The 26,978-nt window shown below is 40.8% G+C and overlaps 1 protein-coding gene across 3 annotated transcripts in view; it reads right to left on the reverse strand.

Annotated features, from left to right (window-relative positions):
- PIK3C2G (phosphatidylinositol-4-phosphate 3-kinase catalytic subunit type 2 gamma) overlaps window positions 1–26,978 on the reverse strand; it is a 287,677-nt gene that overhangs the window by 192,763 nt on the left and 67,936 nt on the right. For 2 of the 3 annotated variants that reach the window (XM_054225048.1, XM_054225029.1), the window contains exons 2-5: window positions 17,445–18,201; window positions 9,730–9,812; window positions 5,471–5,628; window positions 1,057–1,168 (exon numbers count right to left, since the gene is read on the reverse strand). In XM_054225048.1, the coding sequence (XP_054081023.1) occupies window positions 1,057–1,168; window positions 5,471–5,628; window positions 9,730–9,812; window positions 17,445–18,104 (1,013 nt within the window). In that variant the 5' untranslated portion in view covers window positions 18,105–18,201. Of the gene's footprint in view, window positions 1–1,056; window positions 1,169–5,470; window positions 5,629–9,729; window positions 9,813–17,444; window positions 18,202–21,095; window positions 22,571–26,978 lie in introns of those variants that run through there. The other variant, XM_054225038.1, reaches the window with a different exon arrangement.

Raw genomic sequence — 26,978 nt, forward strand, 5'->3', positions numbered from 1 at the left:
TAAACATCTGAACATTTGACCTGTGTACCTGTGTAAGAGCAGAAGTGTCCAAGCTGGATAGAGAGCAAAGCTAATTTACACAACGTGACACTTGCTCTCACAACTACATTACTTCCATTAATCAAGCTGACTTGCTCTGGGCTAGTTCAGGTAATCTTTACGCTATGCTACAAATATGACTGCTGCTAAAAATTTCCCTTTCAATTATAGATGTATACTATTTTATCTAACACTTATCTAACAGATGAGCTGATCCCTGCAGTGCCAGCTTAACACGTTACCACAGAGAACTGCCAACTTCTCCCCTTCTGCTGAAAGTCACCGTCCCTACAGCACCGCTGACAACAAGCGTCTGCACTTTAGCTGCTTCAACACAAAATCTGCTCACTTATGCTCACAGCTGAATTTAAGCTGCCAGAGGGCAAGAAACAACTAGCTGAGTCCAGTAGTGCTTTCAACCTCCACGTTTATTTGAATGAACGCAGATCAGAGCACTTACTTCCTTACTTGTAGACTACATACATTCAGAAAGACTTGTTTGTATGTATAATGTGTTTTACTTCAACTTGCAGTCGGCACCATGGTGCTGACTTCATTTACTTTACTAGTTGCAACTGGATATGAAGAAAAATCACCTGCTATGCAGCTGTATAATACTGTTTTTCTCTTCCCTTTGGTGATTTTCCCTTTTGAGGATATGCATACCCCCCTCATGCTTATAACACTCCTATGAGATACTGGAAGTAGCAACATCCTTGTATTACGGATGAGAAAGTACACAAAGGCAATGGAGTTAAACAAATTATTCAAGGTTCCAAAAAGCTTATATGAAGGAGCCAGAATTTGAATCCTTGCACTAGAGCACACCATCACCTCTGTAGAACCTAGGTACCACAACGTTCTGGGAGTTTCAGAAACTATACATGAAGTGTTTGGAACATAATACTCTAACTCTCCCTGTGGTTCTGTTTACATGGCATGTAAGCAGAGTGCATTAAATGCACAGCTTATGTTACACAAGGCATACTCAATACCGTCTCTTCATGAGATACTTACTTTTGTAAGAATTCATCAGACCCGCAAACACTTAGAAGGCATTCCTCCTGGACTGGGTATTGATTTGTGCAATGGAGGATCTCTACAATTAAGTCATGAGTGATACAGCCAGCTGTAGATAAAGATAGCAAGAAAAATTAATAGTAGCTTACTAGAGAATTCCAGGCTAGATACTTGAGCAAAGAAAATAAGAATTTCTTTGTAATTCCTAACTTCTGCTGCAGACTAGCTCCATCAAGAGGAATTAGATCAAGCCACACCTGATTATTTTTTGTTTTCATTTTGCTTCAAATACTCTACAACAAGTCACAGAATCTTTGTCCATTTAGAGGAAATTATCAATTTGTTAGGGAGCTGGAATGAAGACCTGAGCAACTTTCCCAAGCAAATAGGAACAAATAAATGGCAACTTGATTTTTTTTTTCTCCTTTTCCTGATGAATATCTTGGTACATTTCCAATGTGCAAACATGACTTGATGCAAAACTTGACTCTGACACAAGAAGGCTCCGGGATTTTACTTGCTATTGTTTCTCCTGTGCACACCTTTTTAGCCATAACCAAGAAGTAAATTAATGATCATATGCATTTTATATACATATTTATTTATTTATGTAATATTTATGTAATATATTATATTATTTAATATAACATATAGTCAGAAATACATTAGCATTTTGAGAATTTTCTCCAGTGCTACTTCCTCTCTGCCCATTTTTGAAGAACTGATCAAAAAAAGGAAAAAAATAGCTGCATAATCTGGCAGTCAAATTACAAACATGTCTGATGAGTTTAGTCTTTACAGGTATGCAGAGCATGTTGCACCAGCACTGATGCCACAAGTTTGAGATACCTCTCTCTAGCAGAAAAAGATCTGACTCTTCAGTGAAAAGTCTTCATGTAACGTACTGAGATGGTTTTACAATGCAAAATAAAGTCTGGACATCCTCCACAACTCTCAGGCAATCTCACTGTCTGTAGCTGAAAACAGAAAAGCCAAAGTAGATTTTCCTTTCAGTTGTTCGTTCATGGTTTTTTTTTTATTGCTCCGATATTAGAGGCTGTAAGAGCTCTTACTAGAAACTGTAAGTGAACGCTTTGGTATAAAAATGCAAACTACCTACAGTCAAATACAAATCCCCAGAAACTAAACTCATAACCCAGACTTGTGTGTTGACTAATTTACACTGGTCCAGGTTCAGACAACTGGTTCAAACTGAGCCTAACCAAACAATCACATTTAATGGTGCTCTGAATTACCCAGTCATTGACATCAGCCAATTCATACCAGCAAATATGTCTCAGAGTTGCTCTGCTACTATTTTAGAACGACCCAAGAAATACAAGATCATTTTTGCAGGGAAGTCTAAGGGAATCTGATACCAAAAAACCTTCAGAAAACATCTGACATTTCTAGGGAAGGGGTCTGCGACAAAAACAAAGCTGAAATAAACCATAGTTGGTTACCATAGCTAGCCTGGTTTTTTGCTTTAGTTTGGTTTTCTCCGGGGGGGGGGGGGGGGGGGGGGGGGGGGGGAAGAAATGCATCAATGGATTCAAAAGTTCCTTCCAAAAATTTTCATTTTCTTTGCAATTGCTCAGAAAGCCACTTCAATTAAACTTCTTCTACCAGTTTTACTAGTTTTAAACATCTAGCCCTTTGACAACTCGCTGCTTTAAGCAAGTCGTCATAGCTCGTTTGAAATGTAAACTGCAGTTCCTGTTTGCTAAATTTATACCCACCAAAAAAAGAAGAATGGCACAGAATCTTGAATTATAATTGTAACGTGCTTTTTTCAGGTCATTCATTGCAAAAAATCTGAAACTTGCTAGTATTGTTCATTTGCACTCAGTAGACCCATTTTCCTTTCCTTACTCTGGCAAATGTTTTTTGCATGACTGAACAATTCTTTATATTAGATGGGTCAAAAAAGTGTACTCCCTCCCCCCACTCTAACTATATCTTATTCTTTACTTAGTCTGCAAGCAAGTTTAGAATAGGGACTGTCTTATATTCGCTTCAGTTTTAGCTGTACTTTCTAAAGCTATTTTGTAAGTTAAGCAGACTGAAGATCGAACAATCTGTAGGATAAATGATGCTATATGATAAAGCATTTGCCAGTAGTTAAGACTTGCATTACAGGGAACTTCAGTGTAGATCCCTTGCTTAGCTAACAGAAGCACTGGAAATACTACCTTCTGGTCCAAGATGGAGTGATTACATCATTGGACAAGGAAAGAGCTACGGATGTTGTCCATGTGGCCTGCTGTAAGGCCTTTGACATGGTCCCCCACGAGATCCTTCTCTCTAAATTAGAGATAGGTGGATTTGATGGATAAACAGTTCAGTGGATAAGGAACTGGTTGGATGGTTGCAGCCAGAGGGCTGCAATGGCTCAACATCTAGATGGAGACCAACAAGTGTTGTCCCTCGGGGTCCATATCGGGACCAGTACTGTTTAATACCTTTATCAATGACATAGACAGTGGGATTGAGTGCACCCTCAGCAAGTTTGCAGATGACACCAAGCTGAGTGATGTATTTGACATGCCTGGGTGGTGGGATGCCATCCAGAGGGACCTGGACAAGCTCAAGAAGTGGGCCTGTGTCAACCTCATGAGGTTCAACAATGACAACTGCAGGGTCCTGCAGCCGGGTCGGGCAACCCCTGGTATTAATACAGGCTGGGGGATGAAGGGATTTAGAGTAGCCTGAGGAGAAGGACTTGGAGGTACTAGTGGATGAAAAGCTGGACACGAGCCGACAATGTGCACTCACAGCCTTGCAAGCCAACCGTATCCTGGGCTGCATCAAAAGAAGCATGGCCAGCAGGTCGAGGGAGGTGATTCGCCCCCTCTGCTCCATCTCGTGAAACCCCACCTGGAATACTGTGTCCAGCTCTGGAGCCCTCAAGCCCTGGAAAAACATGGATCTTTTGGAGCAGGTCCAAAGGATGGCCACAAAAATGACCAGAAGAATGGAACACCTCTCCTATGAGCACAGGCTGAGTTGGAGTTTTTCAGTCTGGAGAAGGCTCCAGGGAGACCTGGTTGTGGCTTTTAAGTACTTAAAAGGGTCTTACAAGAAAGATGGGGACAAACTTTTTAGCAGAACCTGCCGCAATAGGACGAGGGGTAATGTCTCTAAACTAAAAAGGGTAGATCTAGACTAGATATAAGGAAGAAAGTTTTTACAGTGAGGGTGGTGAAACACTGGAACATGTTGCCCAGAGAGGTGGCAGATGCCCCATCCCTAGAAACATTCAAGTTCAGGTTGGACAGGGCTCTGAACAATCTGATCTAGTTGAAGATGTCCCTGCTTATTGCAGAGTGGTTGGACTAGATGACCTTTAAAGGTCCCTTCCAACCCAAACTATTCTATGATTCTACCTTTAGCCCTTTCTCTCATGGAATCCACAGAATATTGGTTCTAGATGATATAACCTAACACTTTCCTAGGCTTTCCAATAACTATGTAGATGCTCCCAAATCAAGCAACCAATCTTGTATGAATGAATGTGTAAGTCTTGGCTACCTTATTTATGAAGATTTTTATTTTTTGTTAAATATATGTTGACTGACATTCTGTAGAGCTTTGGATTTTCAGTTTTCAACCTGTCCAACAAACTAATACTCAGCCTATTACAGCCCAATAATTCCTTGAGAACTGAAGAAATTATTTATTAAATAATAATAAAAAAAAGACTATCACTTAATGAAGCAGCACAAGAAGAGAGGGGGAAGAAGATTTAATTTATTTAATTTTTGCATATGTGGTTTAAGAAGTAAAAATTACCAGGTCTGGAATCAAAGATTCTCCCATTCGCCGCAGATGAAGTGGTAGAAGATGCACAAGAGTAGTGTCAGATTGTAACACTCACAAGTGACAGAATAATTTCAGTTGGGAAGGACCTGAGTAGGTCCATCTAGTCCAGACTCCTACCCAAAGGAGAGTCAACACTGAATTCAGACCAGCTTGTTCAGAGTTTTATACTGTAAGACCTTAAAAACGGAATTCCAAGGATGGAAACTCTATAACCTCCGTGGGAAAACTCTTACAATTCCTAATTATTCTCCCTTTCTTGCCACCCACTTGGAATTTCTCCTTTCATTTTATAACCAACATATACTTTCCTTGACCTATACTTAACCTCGGGTGCAGAGGAGTTTTAGTGACAGCAGACTCTTAAGTCTTGGATTCAGAAACAGAGTCAAGGCTGTGAGAAGTTCCACGACTACATGGGGACTATCCCTACACTTTAAGTTAGGCACAAGCTTAAATTTCTTCTGGATCAAAGTCACTCAAGACTCAGATAAGACTTGCTCTCCAAGTATCTTTCCAGATAACAAATGTATTTCGTTATCATCTCCATGGAACTGAACTGTGGAAGGATATGGATACTTCATTCACTTACCATGCTGCGTAAGAAGCAGAGGATATGGTGAAGAATCTGTCCAAACACTAATTCTGAATTTTGATTCACCAAGGATATGGTCCGGGAACCTTGCTGCGACACTCCAGATTTTCCCAGTATTTGTCTTCAAGTCAAAAGCAGGGTAGGCATTTCTTATTCTGAAAAGAACATGCGATGAAATGATCTCTAAACAGGTATGCATTTCAGCTCTCTTGTAAGATCAAAACAAAAATTCTACAAGACGCCTATAACAATAGTACATATAGAGCTGTTAGGAATAAAATTTTGTGCAGAGGGGAAGATGGCAGCAACTGAAACTTTGTCTTCATAGTGAGATAACAACATATCACATAGCATACATATAACTACTTCTTTTACTTAATAGGAAAACCATCAGTAAAATCCTCATGAACTTCACAGAATCACTACTGACCTTAGCCTCAGTGAAGCCAAAAGGAGTTTAAACACAGACTTCAGTGTACACTGGGCGCAGTAGAAATGAGGTTGCTCAAATATGTGCTTAAATAACAGAGTTTTAACATAAAACTAACCAAGAGCACGTGCACAGACATCTGCGACCAGGACAGCTGATCAAAATGAATACAGGAACATGCTTTCTATGCAAAATCTTAAGAAGTCCCTATTTTCACAGTGCTCTAGAATCCAATCTGAAATCCTCATTACTAAAACCCTGGGTATTTATGTAAATATCTGTAGAGAGCGATACCTGTACAGTCATTGAGTCCCTCTGATATACCATTACCTATAAAATATATTGCCCATCCTGCTTCCAATTACCAAAGACTTGCAGAAACTAATTCCTCCTGAGGTACCGTTTCCTAATGAACACTGGTCACAGGTATTATGTCTGTCATCTGAGATTAAACTTGCTTTTTAAGCAAATACACTTTGCAGCTGCAGGTAAGGGTACACATTGTACCAGCTGAAGCTTTACATTTCACTAATTGTCCTGAATATTTTAGTAGCTAAACTCAGACATCCTGTACTAAGCATACTGCATTCTTTTTTTGTTTGTTAGTTCAAGCAGCATTTTGTAGCTTCTGAGTTGGCAGCAATTTATACCATCTCTGATTACAGAGAGCCATAGTTCTCTTGCATGAAGTTCTTCATTACCATGTTACCTCCTGCCTCAGGGCTGCCGCCCAAGTCTCTTAAACAACAGTATGAACTACTTTTTTATGCCATATATTTCTATAGCACGAAAAGGAAAAAAAGGAGCCTCGGCTTCCAAAATTAATAATCCAATGAAGCAGACCAATTCTTATAATGAAAAGCCAGGAGGCACGATGTTTCAGTGGGGTAGAAGGAAATAAGGCTTGACAATACCTCCAGTATGAGACAGATTTATACTCATAGTAAAAAAATCATACTACAGAGGTTGCTTTGGTGACCTATGTAGTTGATGTCAGTCTATTTTCTCTGTGAGCAAGGTACACATAAAGCTTTCCCCTATCACTAAATTCACTCTTGTAACCTGTTTCTGTAAGAAGGCCAAAGACTGAATAAGACTGGAAACTTTGCTACCCTATTCTCCAGCATCAAGTTAATGGGTTATGTACACACAAGGGGCATGAATCACCTCCTCAACTTACTGGCGGTCATTTCAAAACTAAGCGATCTTCATCTCCCTCCCTACCCCCACACTATCTATATTTTAGGATAATGTGGGGACAGAAATTTACTTTTTATGCTTTTCAGATAAAAATGCACTCAGTTCCAGAAAGCGTTGCTCATTAATGGCCATCTCTTGTTTTCATATATTTAAAGAGCTTCTGGCCTGAGCAGGTGGGCGAAACATGCTCATCACAAAATTTTGAAAGGTTACGTCTTCCAAGGCGTAACTGAATTACTACACAAGCACTACATGACAAAAGTCTTGTGCTACTTGTTTTCTGAGCTGCCACAACTCTGCACGTGCAGAAAGTACTAACATTTATAAGGATTTGCTATGTCACAGCATTTCACAATGCTATGTATTTCTCTGTGGTGCAGAGCACAGCCTTGAGGTCAGTCAGAGACGGAGTAACTCTGCATTTTGCAGCATTGAACCCTGAGACTATCAGCTTGGCATCTTCTGGTATCAAACTCGCTTTAGGATGTATTCTGAAGCCACCCATGGATGAACATTCTCTATAGCTATGTCCATAACTGTAGAAGTAACCTGATAAAGGGATTTTGAAAACTGCTTTACAGTTGTGTACAATGAAATGTTTCAATTATAGATCGCTACCTGTACAAATATGACCTATAAAAAACATGATGGGTTTCTATTTGAGCTACATGCTGCAGGTGCAAGTCTGCATGACACAGAGTTTGAATTATACATCTTGCCTCTGATGTATGAAACTGCCAGGTATTGAGATTCTTTGGGGACTGGAAGTATGCTCATTTGGCAAGACTGAATATGTTAGTTATTTGCAAATTTATGACAAGTTTCAGTCTTTTTTTTTTTTTTTCTGTGACATTTTGTCCTAAGAATGCTTTCTCATTTATTTGACAGAAGAAAAGCAAAGGCTGTTCTTATTTTCTTTTTAAGAGTATTTGCTAGTGATGCACACTAGAAAAGTTACTGCAAAACAGGAATGGCACAGTTCTATTAATCTTTTTAGCCCTGTAAATAAACTCATTTATTCACAAAAAAAAAATCAATAGAAAGCTTTTCCTATAATTAAAGTGCAAAGTTAAATGTAGAATGTTTGGACATTAAAAAAATCTGAATATCTGAGAGGAAAACCTGTCATGTGGAATGTGCCTTCATACATCTGATGTTAGTAGAATTGGGTTGCGGTTCAGACTGATGAACTGTGGAAAAAAAAGAGAACTGAGACGTATGTGAATGAGTATGTTTCGAACCTGACCATCCACCCCGTATGAATATGTAATATATACACTCTTAATTTCAGGGCAAAATCAAACTGGATTTTTATTATTTTTTTTTCTTTAGAGAAGCAGGCTTGGATGACCTTTAATACAGTCAATTCATTAAAATCTAATTTAAAAAAAAAAAAAGCAGCATTCCATTTTCCGACTACTTTTCTGGGGGAAAAAGCATGCATTTGTGCTAACAACTTGATAGTGCGATCAGTGAATATCTACAAAGGAAAATGAATCTGCACAGATGGTCTAAAAACTTGTATGTCTTCATGCTCTTGGATTTTGACACGATTTCCTTTTCTGAAGAAGATTAAGAAAGAAAAAGTTTATCCCATTAAGCCATGCTATTAACTCTAACTGTAAACAATAATTAAAGGAGTTTTTGTCGCTTGCTAAGTCTCACTTTTCATCACGACAGTATGTAGAGTCAGTCAGTTCCTCCACTTCTTTTTTCATGCTCTGAGCTATGCAGACACTAATGTTGTCCAAGACAATGGCAGAAAAATGGATCTTAAGTTTCACATACCACAAGCCATCAACACTGAAGAATTCAATGTACTTATCACTGATAAATGAGAGAGCTAAGGGAGAAAATATTTTTGGAATTAACGCTCCTTTGTGGATTTTAATCTTTAAACCAAAATAAGGAGCGTTTCCATATTTAAGTAGATACTGGAATTATGGCATTGTTCAGGGTGTGGTGGGTTCACCTTGGCTGGATGTCAGGTGCCCACTAAGCCATTCTATCACTCCCCTCCTCAGCAGGACAATGTGTGGGTAGAAAATAAGATGGAAAAAAACCCTCATAAGTCAAGATAAAGGTAGTTTAATAAAAGCAAAAGCTATGCACGGAAGCAAAGGAGAACAAAAGATTTATTCTCTACTTCTCATCAGCAGGTGATGTCCAGCCACTTCCTGGGAAGCAGGGCTTCAGTACACACAGTGGCTGCTTCAGAAGACATACATCGTAATAATGAATGCTCCCCTCCCCTCCTTCTCCTCTCTCTTAGCTTACATTGCTGAGCAGACGTCATATGGTATGGAATATCCCTTTGGTCAGTTTGGGTCAGCTGTCCTGGTTATGTCCCCTCCCAAGATCTTGCCCACCCCCAGCCTGCTTCTGAGGGGTGAATGTTGGAGAGAGACAGCCTTGATGCTGTGCGAGCACTGCTCAGCAGCAGCCAAAACACTGGTGTTCTGTCAACACCTTTCTAGCTACCAATGCAAAGCACAGCACTACAAAGGCTGCTATGGGGAAAATTAACTCCAACTCAGACAAACCCAATACGCAGGGATAACTAATCCAAGTAATATAAATAAGTGACATGTCATAGTTGGCTGAATAAAGGTTTTTCAATACTTACTTCTCAACTGCATTGCAAAAAGCAACTGTGTTTTCATTACTTCCTTGATTTGCTTCAACCAGCTGGATAGACCAACCTGTAGACTAAAAATACCAAAAAGACAACAGAGCTCAGTTACGTAGATAACAGCAGCAGAAGGAGCATAAGGCTAACCTTGCATTTGGTTCTCTGAGAACTAACTTTCAACCCTCATCATCCCTCCCATGACTTGATGGAGCTCCAAATAAGCACAAATAATCCCATTTTGACTGCACTCTAAATGCTTGCAGAGGAAAAAAAACCCACGAAGTCACAAAACATCAGCTACTCTGGGTTTAAAGATGATTTTTTCCCCTCTGTGCAGAATATAAGGAATTCTAGGCAAAGCTTTCAAAATTCACCTAGTGCTAGAGCACAGATAACTCTAAATGCACAAGATGTATGCTTAGTTTACAAAAGGGAGAGGGGACAAAATGAAGCTTATGCTGCAGTGAGTTTTAATCCTTATTTTCTCCCTGACCCAGAAGGAAGCTCAGAATCCCTTCAAATTCCATACACCTGTCAGCTAACTCCCTAAGACAGGTAACAGAAACCCAGTGTATTCTGTTGGACGTGAAAAATCCCCAGATACTTTCTCTAAACTTCGAGAGCGTGGGTCTGAGATACTATTTTGGGTCAAAGCACCCCCTTGTCTGTTTGCCATTGTACCCTTCGGTCAGAACATTACCTCCAGCAAAGAGCTTAATACTCTATCTGCAAGCCTGTTCTACGGTTGTACAGAGAGACATACACAAAGCTCAACTGAGACACTGACTTTTAAACGCATTCAGAAAGAGAAGCAACTAATGACATGTCACAGAGGAGGAAACTGAGATTTGATGAAAGGTGTATTTTATCATTTTAATAATAATTTATATACAAGCATGTAAATTTATTAAAATTAATAATAAATAATAAACCAAACTTAAGATTTTTTTTTTTCTGGGCAAGGAATTGCAACACACATGAAAAGATGCAGGCTGGGAAATTTTAGCTACAGTTTGAAAGATGACAGATCTGTTGGGAGCTGGCTAGTGGGGAGATCACAATAGCAGAACTGAAAGCTCAGAAGTTACAAACCTTTTTAGATACCATCAGTCTGGAGTCTCATTGTATGTAGTGGCACAAGCAACAGGAGAGTGCTTATGAAACTTAAGAGATAATAAGGGGGCATCATCAATAAAAGGAAAAATTGAAATGTCTGGTAAGGAAAACAATGGATAACCCTGAGGGTTGAAATGAGAGAATTAAATTAAATTTAGCAATACAAATTAATAGTCCACCCATCCCCAGATTTGAAGAACTGCTGAAAAAGCTCCTTCAAAAGTCACGGAAAACATAGCACTCCGCCTTGGATAGACACCTACCTTACAATTCACCTCAGTAGCCTCTGATACGAACTTCTGGTGGAGGTTCACTATTTAGAAATTATGAATAATTTAGTAACAGTAATGGCCTCCCAAAATTATGTAGTCATAAAAAAATGTCAACAACAAAACCCATTCCTGATCACACTTGCATCAGGGTGGGCAGTTTTATAAAAATATACATTGACAAGGCTCTAGGAAGTTTGCACCTGGAATGTTGTGTGCCCCTACATTCCAGATGGAGGAGTTCAAGCCGGAACAAGCTCAGAGAGACATTGCTAGTTTTGTGGGCGAGCTCCACAGCCAGGAGTAGGAGCACAGCTCACAGAGCCCAGCAGGCAGGTAAAGCTACAGCAGTTGTTGCAGCAGGGTGTAAAGGGAGCCCAGAACCTGCACTGATGGCTACGTAGTGATGGTGGAGACAAGCCACATGATGCAATCGTCATCATGGGGTGCAGAAACTGCCCCTGTGGACAGCAGAGACTTTGACCCACACAGAGCTCCAGAGGAAGGATGCTGCAGCTCAGGTCTCTGTCTGCAGGGCTTGTCTGATACTTCTCCCTGAGGCTGGGGACAGTAGTGGCCTTGCTAGTGGGAGCGGGGCTCTGGCTGCAGTGTCAAACTGATGGTGAAGAAGCTGCAGGAAGAAGTGAGCAGCCAGAAGGAGGAACAGGAGATTAACAGGGACCCTACAGAGCTAAGGATCACCCAAGCCCTGTACAGCAAAGGAGGGACAACTTAAGACTACCCTACAGCAGCAGTGGATGGAGACTCCCACAAAAGGGAAGGGCTGGAAACCTGCTGCTTCCAGCAACACAAAAAGGTTCTTTTTCTGCCTGCCATTCTGTCATTACAGAGAACGTACAGTGCCCCAGAAAAAGTGCATTGAAAAAGAGAGATAGTGGATAAATGAAAGGCTAAGAAAACTAGGCCACAGGTAAGAAAAGTGAGACTGGGACATGACATGGAACAGAAATGAAGACATTAAACGAGCAAAACTGCTATTGGGAACTGAGGAAAGAGGAACAGAGAGGAATTAAATTCGGAGAGGGCCAAGACTGGGAAAGGACGATTAGCCTTGAGGACACTGGTATGGATCCTCAACTTCATGGCTTGAAGAAGAATGTGATTAAATAATTATTAAAGGATGTCAAAAAGGAGCTTGACTGACAAAGCTGGAACCTGGACCCTCTCCTGCAGGAGACAGAAGTAACACAGAAGCCCTTTGCCAGCAGCATTTCTGAGTGAATCCTAATGGCAAACTAGAATTCTGTGTAGACTAGTAATAGTCTACACTGAGAGAATTAATATATCGTTGCTAACGAACTCAGATTTGTTCTGGTGGCAGAGGTGTACATAGTAGATATACATACTTCCAACTCCATTGACGAATCACATGCATGAGAGATTTAGTTTTGTAATTTCTATTTTCAGGTGTCCAGAAACTTTACTTTCTTCCCATTGCATATAAAGGTAAAACATTAATTACACGATCACGTTATTTTTCTATAGGACTCCAGTCATTGCAAATACCTGAAACTGTGCAGTGAATGAAACAGAGAATTGCGTATGGAGAGAACTGATGACAACAGGGATAAAGTAACAGAGTGCATCCCTGACAACTGGAATCTGTCTTTTCCCATCCACGGATTTCACACATTTTGCTAAGCAAGTCAACTGAACCATCCTTCCCAAATATGAACACTTTATTGTGCATTTCTCATTTCTGGAGCACCCAAACTGGAATCATGAAGTTTGGTCTGATGATTGGTCTTTGGTGAAGAAGTGAGTCTTGCTAGTTATTCTGAAAACGTTAGATTATAAATATTGAAGATGGAGCAGGCAAATCTACTGGATACTTTTTAAGTTGTAATTCATTTTTCTTTCTAACATGGAGAAAATAAAATCTCTTTTCACAGGGACGTTATGAAGACAGTTTCTTTAGTATTTTTGAACATCTGACTTGGTGATGACAAGGCCAGAGAAAATTAATGTTTCCTTTATTACACTGGACATATTTTGATTAGCATACATTAAATAAAGCCTAGGGCCATACAACTGCATCCAAGAGCTAAGGATCAGAATGACAGTATTATTTCAGCAATGTGAATATTTCATCTTGCATACCTATGACCTATCTCAATGCTAATCTCCATGTTTCAGCATCCTTTCCATTTCACTCTGTCTGCAGGCTTGGTTCTCATCTCCTACTACTCAGATACATCATTTACTCAGCCTGGACCTCACCAATCAAATCTGTGCTCATTCTCTTTCTTTTGCTGTTGTGCTCCACTTTTCCAACTGTTCTGACAGTCTTACTTGGCATCAGCCCTGTCACCCCGCAGACCTTATTTTTTCCAAAACTCCCAGCCCAGTAGCAATGAGTTATTTCTTCACAGGCTTTTTTTACCCTTCCCTCTCTCAACTTTCTTTCACTCTTACATTCCCTTTCTTACCATCTCAAGGTTCAGTTGCCAGCCCCTTGCCTTGGCTCTCTTTCTATCCTGACATGACTGTTTCTCCCTGAAGGAGTTCCTGTGACCACACTGATTTTTCTGCTGCAAATCAATTCTCCCCTCTCTCCCATTTCTTCCTCTTCTAGCTAAACAGCTCAAATACTTCCCTGACTTAATCAAATCCTCCCACACATTCGATTGTAGTCGCCCTTGACTCACTCATCTTTTCTTTTCCCTCCCCTATAATTCTCTCCTCCTCCATCACAGAAGCGCTTGTGACTGTTCTTATATGCTTACTTCCTCTAGCACCTCTTCTTCCCATACCACAATTTAACCTCCTCCTGCTCATTTGTAACCCACTATTTTCTACTTTTCTCATGAGAAGGCTTATTCTTTTCATCATGATGTCAGCATGCTTTAGTTTTCCTATCACAAGTAAAAAGCAACAACAGCCTTTTGCTCTCCACCCATTCATCCCCTCCTCTTTTGTATTCATCACTGAACTTCCAAAATGCGGTACCCAGGATTAGTCTTAAGAGTTCCCGTCCTCAGATATATTTCCCTCCCCCTCCCCATCTGTCTAGGTCTGCATATGTTTACTTCTACAGTTCTCCCTATTCCCAGACATAGAAACAAGTCAACAAAGTGTCTCTTCCCTTTTTCTTTACGATACTGTGATCACTAGGAGTTAAAAGCAGAAGGTGAACCTAAACTGTCTTTTAATATTCATAGTGCAGAGTTATCCTGTAGGCTATTTCAGGATTCCTATAATGATCCAGAATGCTAACAAGGACTAGAGGAAAGAGAGGTTTTATAATTTTCTTTTTCCTTCTCTATGTCAGGATTCTGAAAGAAATAAAATGAGGAGAGAACACATCAGAGAGAGTCATGGGAGTCCCGTAAGACATCGTTATTAAAAACAGCAAAATCACGAATGGAGCTATGAACACCTGATGGAAGGAGGAAAAAAAGGTAAAAGTATTTGCTTCAAAAAGACAGCTAAAGACAGAGTGTCATAGGATCCAGCTTCCACAGTTATAGTAGATAGGTCTATTTTTAGAAAATAATTATATATGCTCACATAAGTGCATGCAGAACATAGTGAAGGCATGACATGGTATGTTTTGTCTCTCAGGATCAGGACATGTCAGCCAAACTAGACACAGAGACAACAGTCTGGCTCAACAGAAAAGCAGATTCAGCATAATGTATTGTTATTTTGAATCTCAGGTTTCGTATCAGAACATAAAGATTTGTTAACTCCTTCAAACGCATCTTACTCTACATTTCTGTATTTATCCCTCTATAGTAGTTTTATGGTTCAATGAGCCATAAAATGAGGCTACTGGAGCATTCTAGATAATAATCTAGATTACCTTCTAGTGTGAAATGGCTAGAGTCAATGGAGATACTTAATTTTATTCTAGGTGAGGAACTGGCCCTGTTACTTTAAAATGAGGTCTTTTTTAATAGGTAGGTTGCAGAAATGCATCGACATTTTAAGTATAAGTTGTCTAAAACATGAAACAGGTAGGACACCGATTCTGCCAGTATAAAATCCTCATTAGCTAGCCAGAGTAGGCACCTTCCCTTCAAAAGTCATTTTTTATGGTCTGCTGGGTTCTCTTCAGACATTAGAATCACAAGAGAAGGATACTTGGAGGTTTTCATACTGTATAAAAATCTCTTAACTAATCACGTACTGTTTGTTTGAGAGCATCCTCCTTGTAAAGATATAAAAATACTGTGGGAAATTCTGACTGCCAAGAAATCAAGTAACACAATTATTGGAAAGTGTACCTGACACTTCTCTGCATCTCTACCTTTGGAACTAGTAAAGACCAAATTAAAAGTGAATAAGAATTCTCACAGTTGCTTTTGGCCAGCTGAGTTGTAAGACACATGACAACAACTCTCTACAGGAGAAAAAGCTTTTGCTTCCCCCAAGGCATAAATGTTTTATTTTTCATAAGGTTTTTTTAAATCACAGAATGGTACGGCTGGAAGGGACCTCTGGAGATCATCTAGTCCAACCCCCCTGCCAGAGCAGGGTCACCTAGAGCAGGTTGCACAGGAACACATCCAGGTGGGTTTTGAATGTCTAGAGAGACGGAGACTCCACCACCTCTCTGGGCAGCCTGTTCCAGTGCTCTGCCACCCTCAAAGGAAAGAGGTTCCTCCTCATGTTTAGGTGGAACTTCCTATGTTCAAGTTTGTGCCCGTTACCTCTTGTCCTGTCACTGGGCATCACTGAAAAAAGACTGTCCCCATCCTCCTGACACTCACCCTTTAAGTATTTATAAGTGTTGATAAGATCCTCCCTCAGCCGTCTTTTTTCCAGACTGAAGAGACCCAAATCCCTCAGCCTTTCTTCATAAGAGAGGTGCTCCAGTCCCCTAATCATCTTCGTAGCCCTATGCTGCACCCTCTCCAGCAGTTCCCTGTCCCTCTTGAACCCGGGAGCCCAGAACTGGACACAGTACTCCAGGTGCTGCCTCACCAAGGCAGAGTAAAAGGGGAGGATGACCTCCCTTGACCTGCTGGCTACACTCTTCTTGATGCACCCCAGGATGCCATTGGCCTTCTTGGCACAAGGGCACATTGCTGGCTCATGGTCATCCTGTTGTGCACCAGGACTCCCAGGTCCCTTTCCACAGAGCTGCTCTCCAGCAGGTCAGCCCCCAGCCTGTACTGGTGCATGGGGTTATTCCTCCCCAGGTGCAGCACCCTACACTTGCCCTTGTTGAATTTCATAAGGTTCCTCTTTGCCCAACTCTCCAGCCTGTCCAGGCCTCACTGTATGGCAGCACAGCCTTGTGGTGTGTCAGCCACTCCTCCCAGCTTTGAGTCATCGCCAAACTTGCTGAGGGTGCACTCTATCCCTTCATCCAGGTCATTGATGAATATACTGAACAGGACTGGAGCCAATACTGGCCCCTGGGGAACAACACTTGTTACGGACCTCCAACTAGACTCTGTGCCCCTAATCATGACCCTCTGAGCTCTGTGTTTCAACCAGTTTTCAATCCACCCTACTGTCCATTCATCTAACCCACACTTCCTAAACTTCCCTATGAGAATGCTGTGGGAGATGGTGTCAAAAGCCTTGCTGAAATCGAGGTAGACAACATCCACCGCCCTCCCCTCATCTATCCATCCAGTCATGCCACCGCAGAAAGCTATCAGATCAGTCAGACATGATTTTCCCTTGGTGAATCTGTGTTGACTACCTTCCGATAGCTTTCTTTTCCTCCACACGCTTTGAGATGATGCCCAGAACGAGCTGTCCCATCATCTTTCCAGGGATGGAGGTGAGGCTGACTGGCCTGTACTTTCCTGGGTCCTTCTTGTCTTTCCTCCAGTCCTCAAGCACCTCACCTGTTCTCCAGGACCTTTCAAAGACGACGGAGAGCGGCCCAGCAATGACTCCTGCCAGCTCCCTCAGCACTCGTGCGTGCATCCCATCAGGACCCATGGATGTGTGGATAACCAGTTTACTTAATTGATCTCTAACTTGATCCTCCTCAACTGAGGGGAAGTCCTCCTTCGTCCAGACTTTTTCTGTTACCTCCAAAGTCTGGGACTCCTGAGGGCTGGCCTGAGCAGTAAAGACCAAAGCAAAGGCGGCGCTCAATAACTCTGCTTTCTCCGCATACTCTGTCACCATGGCTCCTGTCTCATTCAACAGCGGGCCCACAACTTCTCTAGTTTTCCTTTTTCCTCCAATATACTTGAAGAAGCCCTTCCTCTTGACCTTGACATCCCTCACTGCTGTTAATCCATGTTGCATCAGTGTGAGTGAATACAAAAAGTGCAAGGACACAAACAAGAATCAAGAAATTTAAGCATTGTTAATATGAGAAAGTTTAAATACCTCTTTGCCATATCCAGAGCTGCTGGGCCGGGTAGGTCCTATTTCACATCTTCTGGAAGCATCAGTTAAACAACCTTCCCCATTTCCACTTTCATCTCTCGCTTCTTGTCCAAATGGATAGTTGTCTGTGAAAATGGGACACTGAGCATCAATATTGTCAAAGCCTATCTGAAAACTCAGATTTGTGTTGCCTCTTTCCACATTTGAATCAAACGCATTTGTGACTGGACTTCTACTATTCCCTCCATAAAGTTCTCTCTCTTGACGGTAGGGGTAGGGATCCACCAGAGAGAAGTTTTTGTCATCAGATAGTAAAGAAGATCTGAAGCCAACCGTTGGTGACACTGTGCCTTGTTGCCAGTGAGAGATAGGATTTCCAGGGTGCAGTTCACCATAAGCAATGAGAGGCTGACCACAAAACTGCTGGTCAGGCACATTCAGACCAAAAACGTCTGATGGGAAAAAAATTTCTTCATGATGATGTGAATGTGATGAACCATAAAAAAAAAATTCATTGCTGACTTCATCAACTATTCGATCGAATCCTAGACAGACCTGTCCAGCAGAACCAGAATGGTACATTGGGCAAGATGCTTGGTCCCCAGCCTGTCCTTCACAAAATTCATTGTATGAGAAAGGCACCCTCCCAAAGTACGCCATGGCTGATTCTTCTCTTCACTCTTATTAATCCTCAGGGAAGTCTTTCAACAGTTCCAAGGTCAAGAGAGTAATGTTCAGAACTGGAGCTACATACCCACTGAAATGAAGCACAGAACAAAAGTTAAACAATCCAAAAATATCTAGTATAATGAAAGCAGTACATTTCTTTGGGTTTTTTTTGCTTTATAACTTATTCCATAGGGTGGAAATATTTTCGTAATCTGGAGCTAGATATTCTTTTGCCTGATCCTTATTTCCAGACTCATTACTATTATTATTATTATCCTGGAGTCCTAAATAGAAGCAACAGAATGCCTGAAACTATTGATCTAAATACCGACTAATTATGACAAATACTAAAGAAAATCTCCGTATTATTTCCATTATTTTACACTTGTATAGCACACAATGCAGGAATCTAAAACAAGCAGGTAGGAAATCTTCATATTAATGGTTGCTTTAATGACGGTTTCATTAGTATCTTCCTCATTTTTTTCGCCTCAGATTTCTTCATGTTCTACCACTTTTTATCCTAGTGTAAGCAGGTGAAGAAAGTTAAGTCGAAGAACACAGAAGACATGGATCTCCAATGAATATTCAAAACACTACACCACAAAAACTTGGATATGGCATGTATAATAAATAAATCAATTTCAACCATTTTTGTTTCTTTGTTTTTCAAAACAGATATATCTTCAAAGCCTGAGGTTGTATCTTTTTTAGTAAATCAGAAGGCAGGAGCATGAGCTTCTGCAGAAGCTCACCATCAATCATGCTGTTACTAGCAAACTTCCCGATAGGATTTTGGCACATGCCAAGTAGTCGTATGGTTCAGATGGGCAGCATGTACTGGAGACTGCTGTCAGTAGGCATGAGGGTATCTTTTTTAGGAAGAGAGTTTAGTTCTAAACCCAAAATCTATTCTGGGCCACTTGCCCTCAAGGCCTTGGCCTGTTTCATTTACTCATACAGATGTAGCCTAAACACACAAATGACACAGAATTGCAATACTACATAAAGTACACAGTTGTGCTGGGTACTTTATCACATAAAAGAAATAGAAACATCTGATTTAATAATTCAACAAAAAAATGCACTCCCTAGCAGGAAAAAAAAAAAGCTAGCAAGATAAAAAGCGTGCTCAGAAATTGCTAAAGCTTAGCTCCACAAATAGCTTTTCCAATATGTTCCCAAGATCTATACTGTATTAGTTTAGATAATAGCGCCTTGCAATAAAAATCTATATTACAACAGAAGGTATTCATCACAACTTTATTTATTTTTGTTTCATTTGAAGTCAAACTCTAGGTGACATAGGCTTCTGTCACCCAGCATGAGGAATGAGAAGAGAAATGAGAAGTTAAATAGGCTGAAATGAAATCTCCAAGTTATAGGCTGAACTACTCTTTCAAGCACTCAATTTAGTGATTCCACGTATTGTGTGCTTTGGTTTGCTTTAACTGTATTGAAAAAAAAAGAAGCATTTATGAAGCTACACTAAGCCAGATAACCAAAATGATGCATACCACTTTGAATGGTGATCTAATCATGAACATCAATTACAGTCTCTGCACCTTTCTCTCAGAGTGAATCCTGAAGTTCACTATGTTTTTACATTAAGATGACACTCTTTTTTGCAGAAAAAATTAACAATCATCGCGGAAAGAAGGGAGAGGAGAAGGGAGAGGAGAGGAGAGGAGAAGGGAGAGGATATATATGCATTAAATCAAGGAAGATAACATCTTCTATTCTTTTTTTTTTCTGTCTTGAAAATTGGAATGTTTCAGGAAAAATGAAAGATAAAAGAATGGTATCTCCCTCCTGCCCCATCTTCCTTAATAAAGTTTGGCTACCTGGAAGACTATAATGGAGGCACAGAAAATACAATACCTTTTATGCCCTTTCAACTGTTTCTAAAACATTTTCTTTAAGTTCCAAACAAAGTCTGTTTATAGTGATACATAAGAGTCCAACGGCAAACCTTGCTTATTCTCCACGAAGGCTTTTTTGTGTGTAGCATCCCACATTTCTCTGACAGACAAATATTCACACACGCACAGAGCCCACCTCCATCTGTCTGTATGTGAATGCTTATCTCCTGCACTCTCCATACTGTTCAGGAGAAGTATTGCTTTCCCACTGGCCTTTAAAAACAGGCAGGTTAGCTGTAGCGCCAAAGGCTGGTCTGTGCATTCTGCTCCCCTGTTCTCCTCAGTGGGCTGGGAAGTCCACGTGAGTAACGAGAAGCCTACATGATGCAGGAGGGTCCCTCTCCCAGCCTGGATCCCGGCAGAGGGAGGGCCTGGCAGGGAGCAGAGACTCGTACAGCGCTGTCTCTTTTATATAGGCTTGCATTTGAAACCGACCATTTAGACTGGAAACTCAGCATGCCATGGGGTTTAAGTCTTACCTGCTAAGTTCAGTTAGTAAGAATGAGGTCTGTATTTGGGCCAACTCCTGATCCTTTTCAGAACAGCGTACAAAGTTCAGGAAAGGATTTGGCTCTTAGCCAGCCACTGTTACTCCATTTGAATTATGCAAAGTGCATTGATAACAATGAATGTTCAAAAATCACTAATGAGGCAAAAGTTACGTTTTTAGGTTCATTTTCTTTGCCTTGTGGTTTCCAAATTCACATTTTGGAGGGTCTGGCTTTTTTCTTCTACAGCTATGAAGCCCTCCTTTTCCTTTCAAACAGCCATGTTTTCACATAATCATGTGGTTCTGGGATAGGGGGTTTTAAGGGAGAATATCAACAAATACTGTAAAATACTCACTACAAATCAAGAGATTTGACAGCATCACACAATGCTCACAACATTGTAGTTGCCGCCAAGCACACAAAAATACTTTCCTTACTTCAGCATACACATGCATTCTAGTATAAAACCTTGGTGCACTGTGGGCTCAATTTTCCCTTTTTAGCAAAACCCAGGAGGAGATGATCAGGCCACTTGCTAAGCGGTAAGAATATTTCTTGCAACCTCTTACCTGAAACACATAATTTGTTAGAAGAATATACAGTCTTTTATGTCTTCCTGTTCACAGACACATTCGGATGACCTATGTGCTTTCAGTATCAAAGGGGTGTAACTTTTTCGTCAGAAGCTTTCCTTCTCGTTTAACCGGTTTACTGAGGTAATGATTGTTTCCCACATCTTCCTTCAGGGAAATTTCAAACAGCAATAACAATAAAGAGGTAACACCTTATCTGTTCTCTTTCTTAATTTGGGAACCCAACCTTCTTTTTTAAACATGGTGGTAGATGATCTCACACTTTCAGTACAAGTATCAAACACGCTTAAAATAACAAGACAACTTCTCCATGGGAAAGACTTGCCGCTTAGAAAGACTTCTACACAAGAGCAGGATTCAGAAATTTTACTCTTCTCCATCTTCACGCAGCTTCCACCTATCTGCGCTGGTGGTGTATGCTCTGAAAGGAGCTCCTAGCTCTGCTCACAGAAAGGGATGGTACAAATCTCGCATGGCAGAAAGGGCCTCTGGCTTTGGCTCCTCAGGATGCAGAGCTGGGACAGTCTAACCGGGGAAAGAACCTCCCATACACTGGGATATTTCCCAAAGACCAATGAAGCCTTGCCCCTCTGCGAAGGGCCTGCTGAAGAGCTGTGGTAGATACAGCACTGGTCACAAACATCTTCCTAGACCTCAAGGAGCCCAAGACCCTCCATAAAAGGGAGCAGCAGAGGCTGCTCCAGGCACAACGCAGAGGGAGTTCCCTCAGGGACCATCTGCCTCCACACTTCATACCATTCCTTAAAAAGGTACAAACTGCTCCACTGAAGTGGCGATTCAGAATTCACACAAAATCCCAAGCCTAGTCTACTCCAACCTTGTTACAGGCAGGAAGATATCCTCAAAAATAGTGAGGGAGTCAGCATCAACAAAACAATATTTCAGTTATAAAAAGCCATGCAGTAAGACTGAACAGATTAGGATAAAGCATTTAAAGTTAATAATTAATCTCAGATATCTTATATCTGATAAACTGAATGAAGTAATAATTTGATAAAGGATTACAGGCAAAACTCTGCCCTTCAAAGTATAGCAAAAAGCCATCAATGATGTCATTGTGATTTAAAAGCATTTAGCCAAGGACAAAACTTATTTCAGTTCATGAAAGGTGATGCTTTTTTTCTCATATATTCTCCAACCCGTAAAATGTCAACCTGCTCCACAAACTATTTGGTGGCATTTATGCTGTACTGTAGTCATTACCAGTGCTTACTGTGAAGCGATCCCGAGAGAGAGGAACACACCAATTTTAGGAGCTGCCATTTCAGAGTTTATGGCAGTGTGATGTTTCTTCATCTCACAGTGACTGGACACAGTAAAAGGAGGAGGATCAAGAAAACAGAGGAAATATGCATGGGAAGAGCTCGTATTCCCAAGCAAACACAGAAGGCTATGCACGTAATACGAAATGAGCTGGGACATGTCCCATCTCCCCCCACAGTGATTTCCAGGAAGGTTATGAAGGGGTTTTTTTGGGAAACTCTGAACATTTTCAGGATTTTATTAGGCTTTTAAGGTGGCCACCGTTTTTCTGTTTTCTGTTTCCCATCGAAGCAGTAGGTAGGAAACTGCTGAGTCACTTTCTACCCTAATTCCTCCTAGAACTACCAAGAATTGCCTCCTCCTCTTTTGCTGGCATGTGGGACAAAATCTCTAGAGACAAAGAAAACTGGATACTCCCTGGGATGCCTCCCTTCCTTCTGTTAGATACTCTCGCGGCTCCACCAACCGGCAGGAACCTACATCTCACTCAGATTGAAGAAGAATCATGTATTTGATTTAGCCACGTGTGAGCGTGCTCGTATTAACTAGGTCTAATAAAAAGCTGTGGGTACAGAGCTGGAAAAATAGTCGCTCTAACACACCCCAAGATGAAATACAGCATCTTCAGCTTCGGCATTTGCTCTCAGTGTTGCTTCACACTCAGTTTGGAGCTTTCCCAAATCACACCCTTGTATTTGAAGCCTTGAGGCTTCGAGTAATAACAGGCCTGCAAAGGCAGCAAAGTCTTTCAGCAATCCGTGGGGCCAGAAAATTGGCTAAACAGAGAGCCAGTGAGGAAGCGACTCCATTTCATAACAGATCCAGCCGTCTGTGTTACTATTCTTCAGTGCCACCTACCGTCATTTCCCCAAAACTGTGAGGCAAGGAACAGAGATCACTGTGTCAAGCACAGTGGCAATAATGCTTTATGTTTGGCTGCAGGGAATGTCATCATATCTATCATCACCACTGACAAATACGGCCCCTGTCAGAAGGCTGCTCTTTATGGGAAAGATTCACGATTGTCAAGATCTCGCTTGAACTCGTGATACTACTTCTCTTAGATCTGTGCTCCGAAGTGATGCTGCACCGTGCTCCACCAGGGCGATGACAAAGTATCAGCAAAACTACATAGGTACAACAGGGCTTTTTCATGTACTGGCAAAAACACATGTCAAGATTTTATTGTGTTTAAGTAGATGAACAAGAATTCTGGTTAAAAGAAAATAAATATGTTATGATCTGTTTCTTTGTATACAGGCCCTTATTTCTTTCTCACTTACAAGTTTAATTAAGCAGGGATTGTGCTGCCTTACCTGTTTAGTAAAACCCAGAGTACATGCTGATGGGCAAAGAAAATAAAAGTTGCAACAAACACAATATAGTGGTTGAGTCATTATCAAATGATTCATCAGTAAAGGAGACATTTGCTGTAAAGGGCAAGAAGGACTCCTTACCCTCTATTTACTCACACAGAACAAGTCAGGGAAAAGACAGAGAGAGAAGAAGGGGAGGGAAGCAAAGTTTCACTTTTCCAAGAAAAATAAATAGAAAATATTTTGTTTTACATAGAGAACATTTTCACAGGCTCTGCTGACACCTACATATAATATACAAAGTTACTAAGTTACCAACACCCTCCTGAGGTTTGAAATACGCTGTTGTGAAAGATCAACCTCCACGGTACGCACGCACAGACTGCAAAACTAGCCATGACTAAACATAGACTACGGATTTTAATCTCTCCTTTTATTTGAACATCTTTTGTACTTTGATCCTCTGAAAGGAACAGCACACTTTAGCAGAGTTGTTTCTGGCAAAAACAATTACTGCAGCTTTAAAAAAAAAAATCAAATTGCTGAGAAAATTAACTGCTGAAATGGGGAACAGTCTTATCACAACCATCTTAAAATATAAAGTTAAAATAAGACAAGCAGGCAGATTTTTATGTGTATATATATATGTATGTATATATACACTCATAAATGTATGCTAATATATATAAATGTATTTTTATATATATATATGTTTTTAAACTTATATATGCATGTATATTTATATATACACACACCTCTCTATAAAAGCCTAATATATGTGTATATGTACATAAAAATGCTTAACAAATACCAAGTGACACAAGAAAAGAGCTTAAGTGCTTCAGAAAAGAAGTCAACCCACAAGTTTCATCTGAGTCAAACATCGCAAAGCTGAGGAGCACTTAAAGCCAAAGCTTTTGTTCATACGGGTTTATAAATTTAACTCTGTGCTGTTTTCTTCCATTTCTCTTACCTTCTGTGATTTTTTTCCCCGCTGTTTTCTTACGCTATTCTTTTCGCTTCCCCCATCCAGTGCTCAATGGCTTTCTGTGAAATTCAGCTTTGTCATTCCAGTGTATTCAATAGGGTTTGTTGACCTTCCAGAAATTGTTCATATCATGGGCTGTACAAATATAAAAACACAGTCTTGTGATACTAGCACATTGTTAAGACAAGCTCCCTAGCCACTACAGTAGGCTTTTTTCTATGGAAAATTTAGTGAGCTGCCTCATCACCATTCCTAAGACCCCCTCCTGTTGCAGTTTGTGGTGTATGGGGCTCTACAGGATTGCTAGAGCAGAAGAGAAGAGGAGAGAACACCCCGAAGCACAGAGCTCAAGCACTCTGGCAGATCTGAGCCCGGGCCAATTTTACTGCATTAGCCTGGCCATGCTGCCTCAGGCAGCTGTTAATGTTATGATTGCCTTGAAGAGGACCCAACTTAAGCACGGCTTTAAATTCAGCTACTAAGTCACCACATAAGAGCAAAGGGGAAATGGCAATAAAACTTGCACTCCTTGCTGGGCTTTGCTGTGTGTGGACCTTTGGTTCACATGACGTGTCAGCTCAGTGGCTTGTTCAGTATTCAGATGAACTAGTAGAGACCAAGTCCTTTTCTCTTATTGATGCCACGCGTACCTTCAGTGAAACCAGTGAAATTATAAAATCTTATACTAGGTTTATGCTATAAGCTAGTATATATGATACTGTAAGTTAATATATATTGTAAACTTAGTATAAAATCTGAATCAGCTCTACTGTTGTTATCAAAGAAAACAAGTTAATAACTGTTTAAGCATAAAAATACAGGCGTCTAAAGCCAAAACGATAGCTTACTTAAACAGTATCAACCTTGTCTCCGTTTGCCTTTCCACATAGATGCTTTGCTTACGTTTACAATAGTGAACACACTGCAGTACTGCAACATCTTAAATAATGCAATATTTCTGAATTTTCCCTGAACTTCTTGTGCATAGGTAGCTTCTTACGTCTTTCTTCTGACTAATTTTACTACCATAATTGCTCGCAGTACAACTGAAACACTTGCTTTAATAAAAAAAACCCACAAACTAACCATATGGCTTTTATAAAAAAAAAAAATAGTTCGTGGGTGTATATATAATTTTTAAACCAACTGAACAGCATTCCTTATATGCAGTTCAGGATATAAAGCATCTGCTTAGATAGCTAATTTGGCTGCATACTTAGGTTGCCTATGCATGCCAGCAAAGCATTCATTACTGTTTTCATTAAAACTTTACCTGCAGCATGAAAGCCAACAATAATTTACTTGAGTTTCCCCATAAATAATGCAAAGGGATTGCTTACCTGCAATAAAACACACTTCAGCAAACTACCATGTGGAAATTAAGCTCACAGCAGCCTTCCACCACAATTGGACCGGCCCATGAACGAATGTCTGGCAGAGATACTCGCAGCACTGAGAATCCAGCTTCATCTATCACCTCAAACTACCTTCCCCATCAATGGTACCCACACACATTTATTCTTACAATAGCAACTGCTCTCTGCTGTTTCAGGTCCTGCAGTAGCTTGCTCATGGTTTTGCTAATGATGTTTTTGTATTTATGAACCAGAGGAGCAACAGAGAAGGCCCTGTTCACTGGACCTGCAGAATTAAACAGGTGAGGTGTGTCCACTGGGGCTGGGCAGGATATTCACACTGCAGCACTTCTGTAGCAATAAACAGAGACCCTACTCAATAATACCAAAGGTACTCATCCCATTGCAGTAGACGTTACTTAGATCTGTGTTCTGCTTTGCACTATTTTGGGCAGTCCAGCCAAGCCTTACTGTTTCTGCTCCTCTGGCCTCCACACCTTGCTCTGTCTTCCTCTCAAGTGCAGAAACAAATCGATGTGAAGAAGGGAGTCAGCAGCACCATGCTTCACATCAGAGGTGAGCTGCTACACATGTACAATTGGGGGGAACTGCCCAGGGCAGAGAGGGCAAGAGAAAATTGCGCTGAAGTAGGGATACCTCAGGGGAAAATAAAGAAGTAGTTAGCATCCATGCACAATGGCCTTTACAGGTGTCTGGTATCTTCCAGGGACAGGTTCCCAGCTCACAATGAGATCAGATCATCTGGCGAAGCACTGCATTAGGAAAGGAAGAGAGAAACGCAAGAGAGAGCTCTACTCATCCCCACCCACTCAATAGCCCATGAAACCCCCTCATTTAAGAGCTTCAATAGTCTCTACATAGACAGTAATTTCTTGGTACTTTTGGGTGGGGGGTG

This window comes from Rissa tridactyla, chromosome 1 (assembly GCF_028500815.1).
Source record: "Rissa tridactyla isolate bRisTri1 chromosome 1, bRisTri1.patW.cur.20221130, whole genome shotgun sequence".
Classification (NCBI taxonomy): Eukaryota; Metazoa; Chordata; class Aves; order Charadriiformes; family Laridae; genus Rissa; species Rissa tridactyla.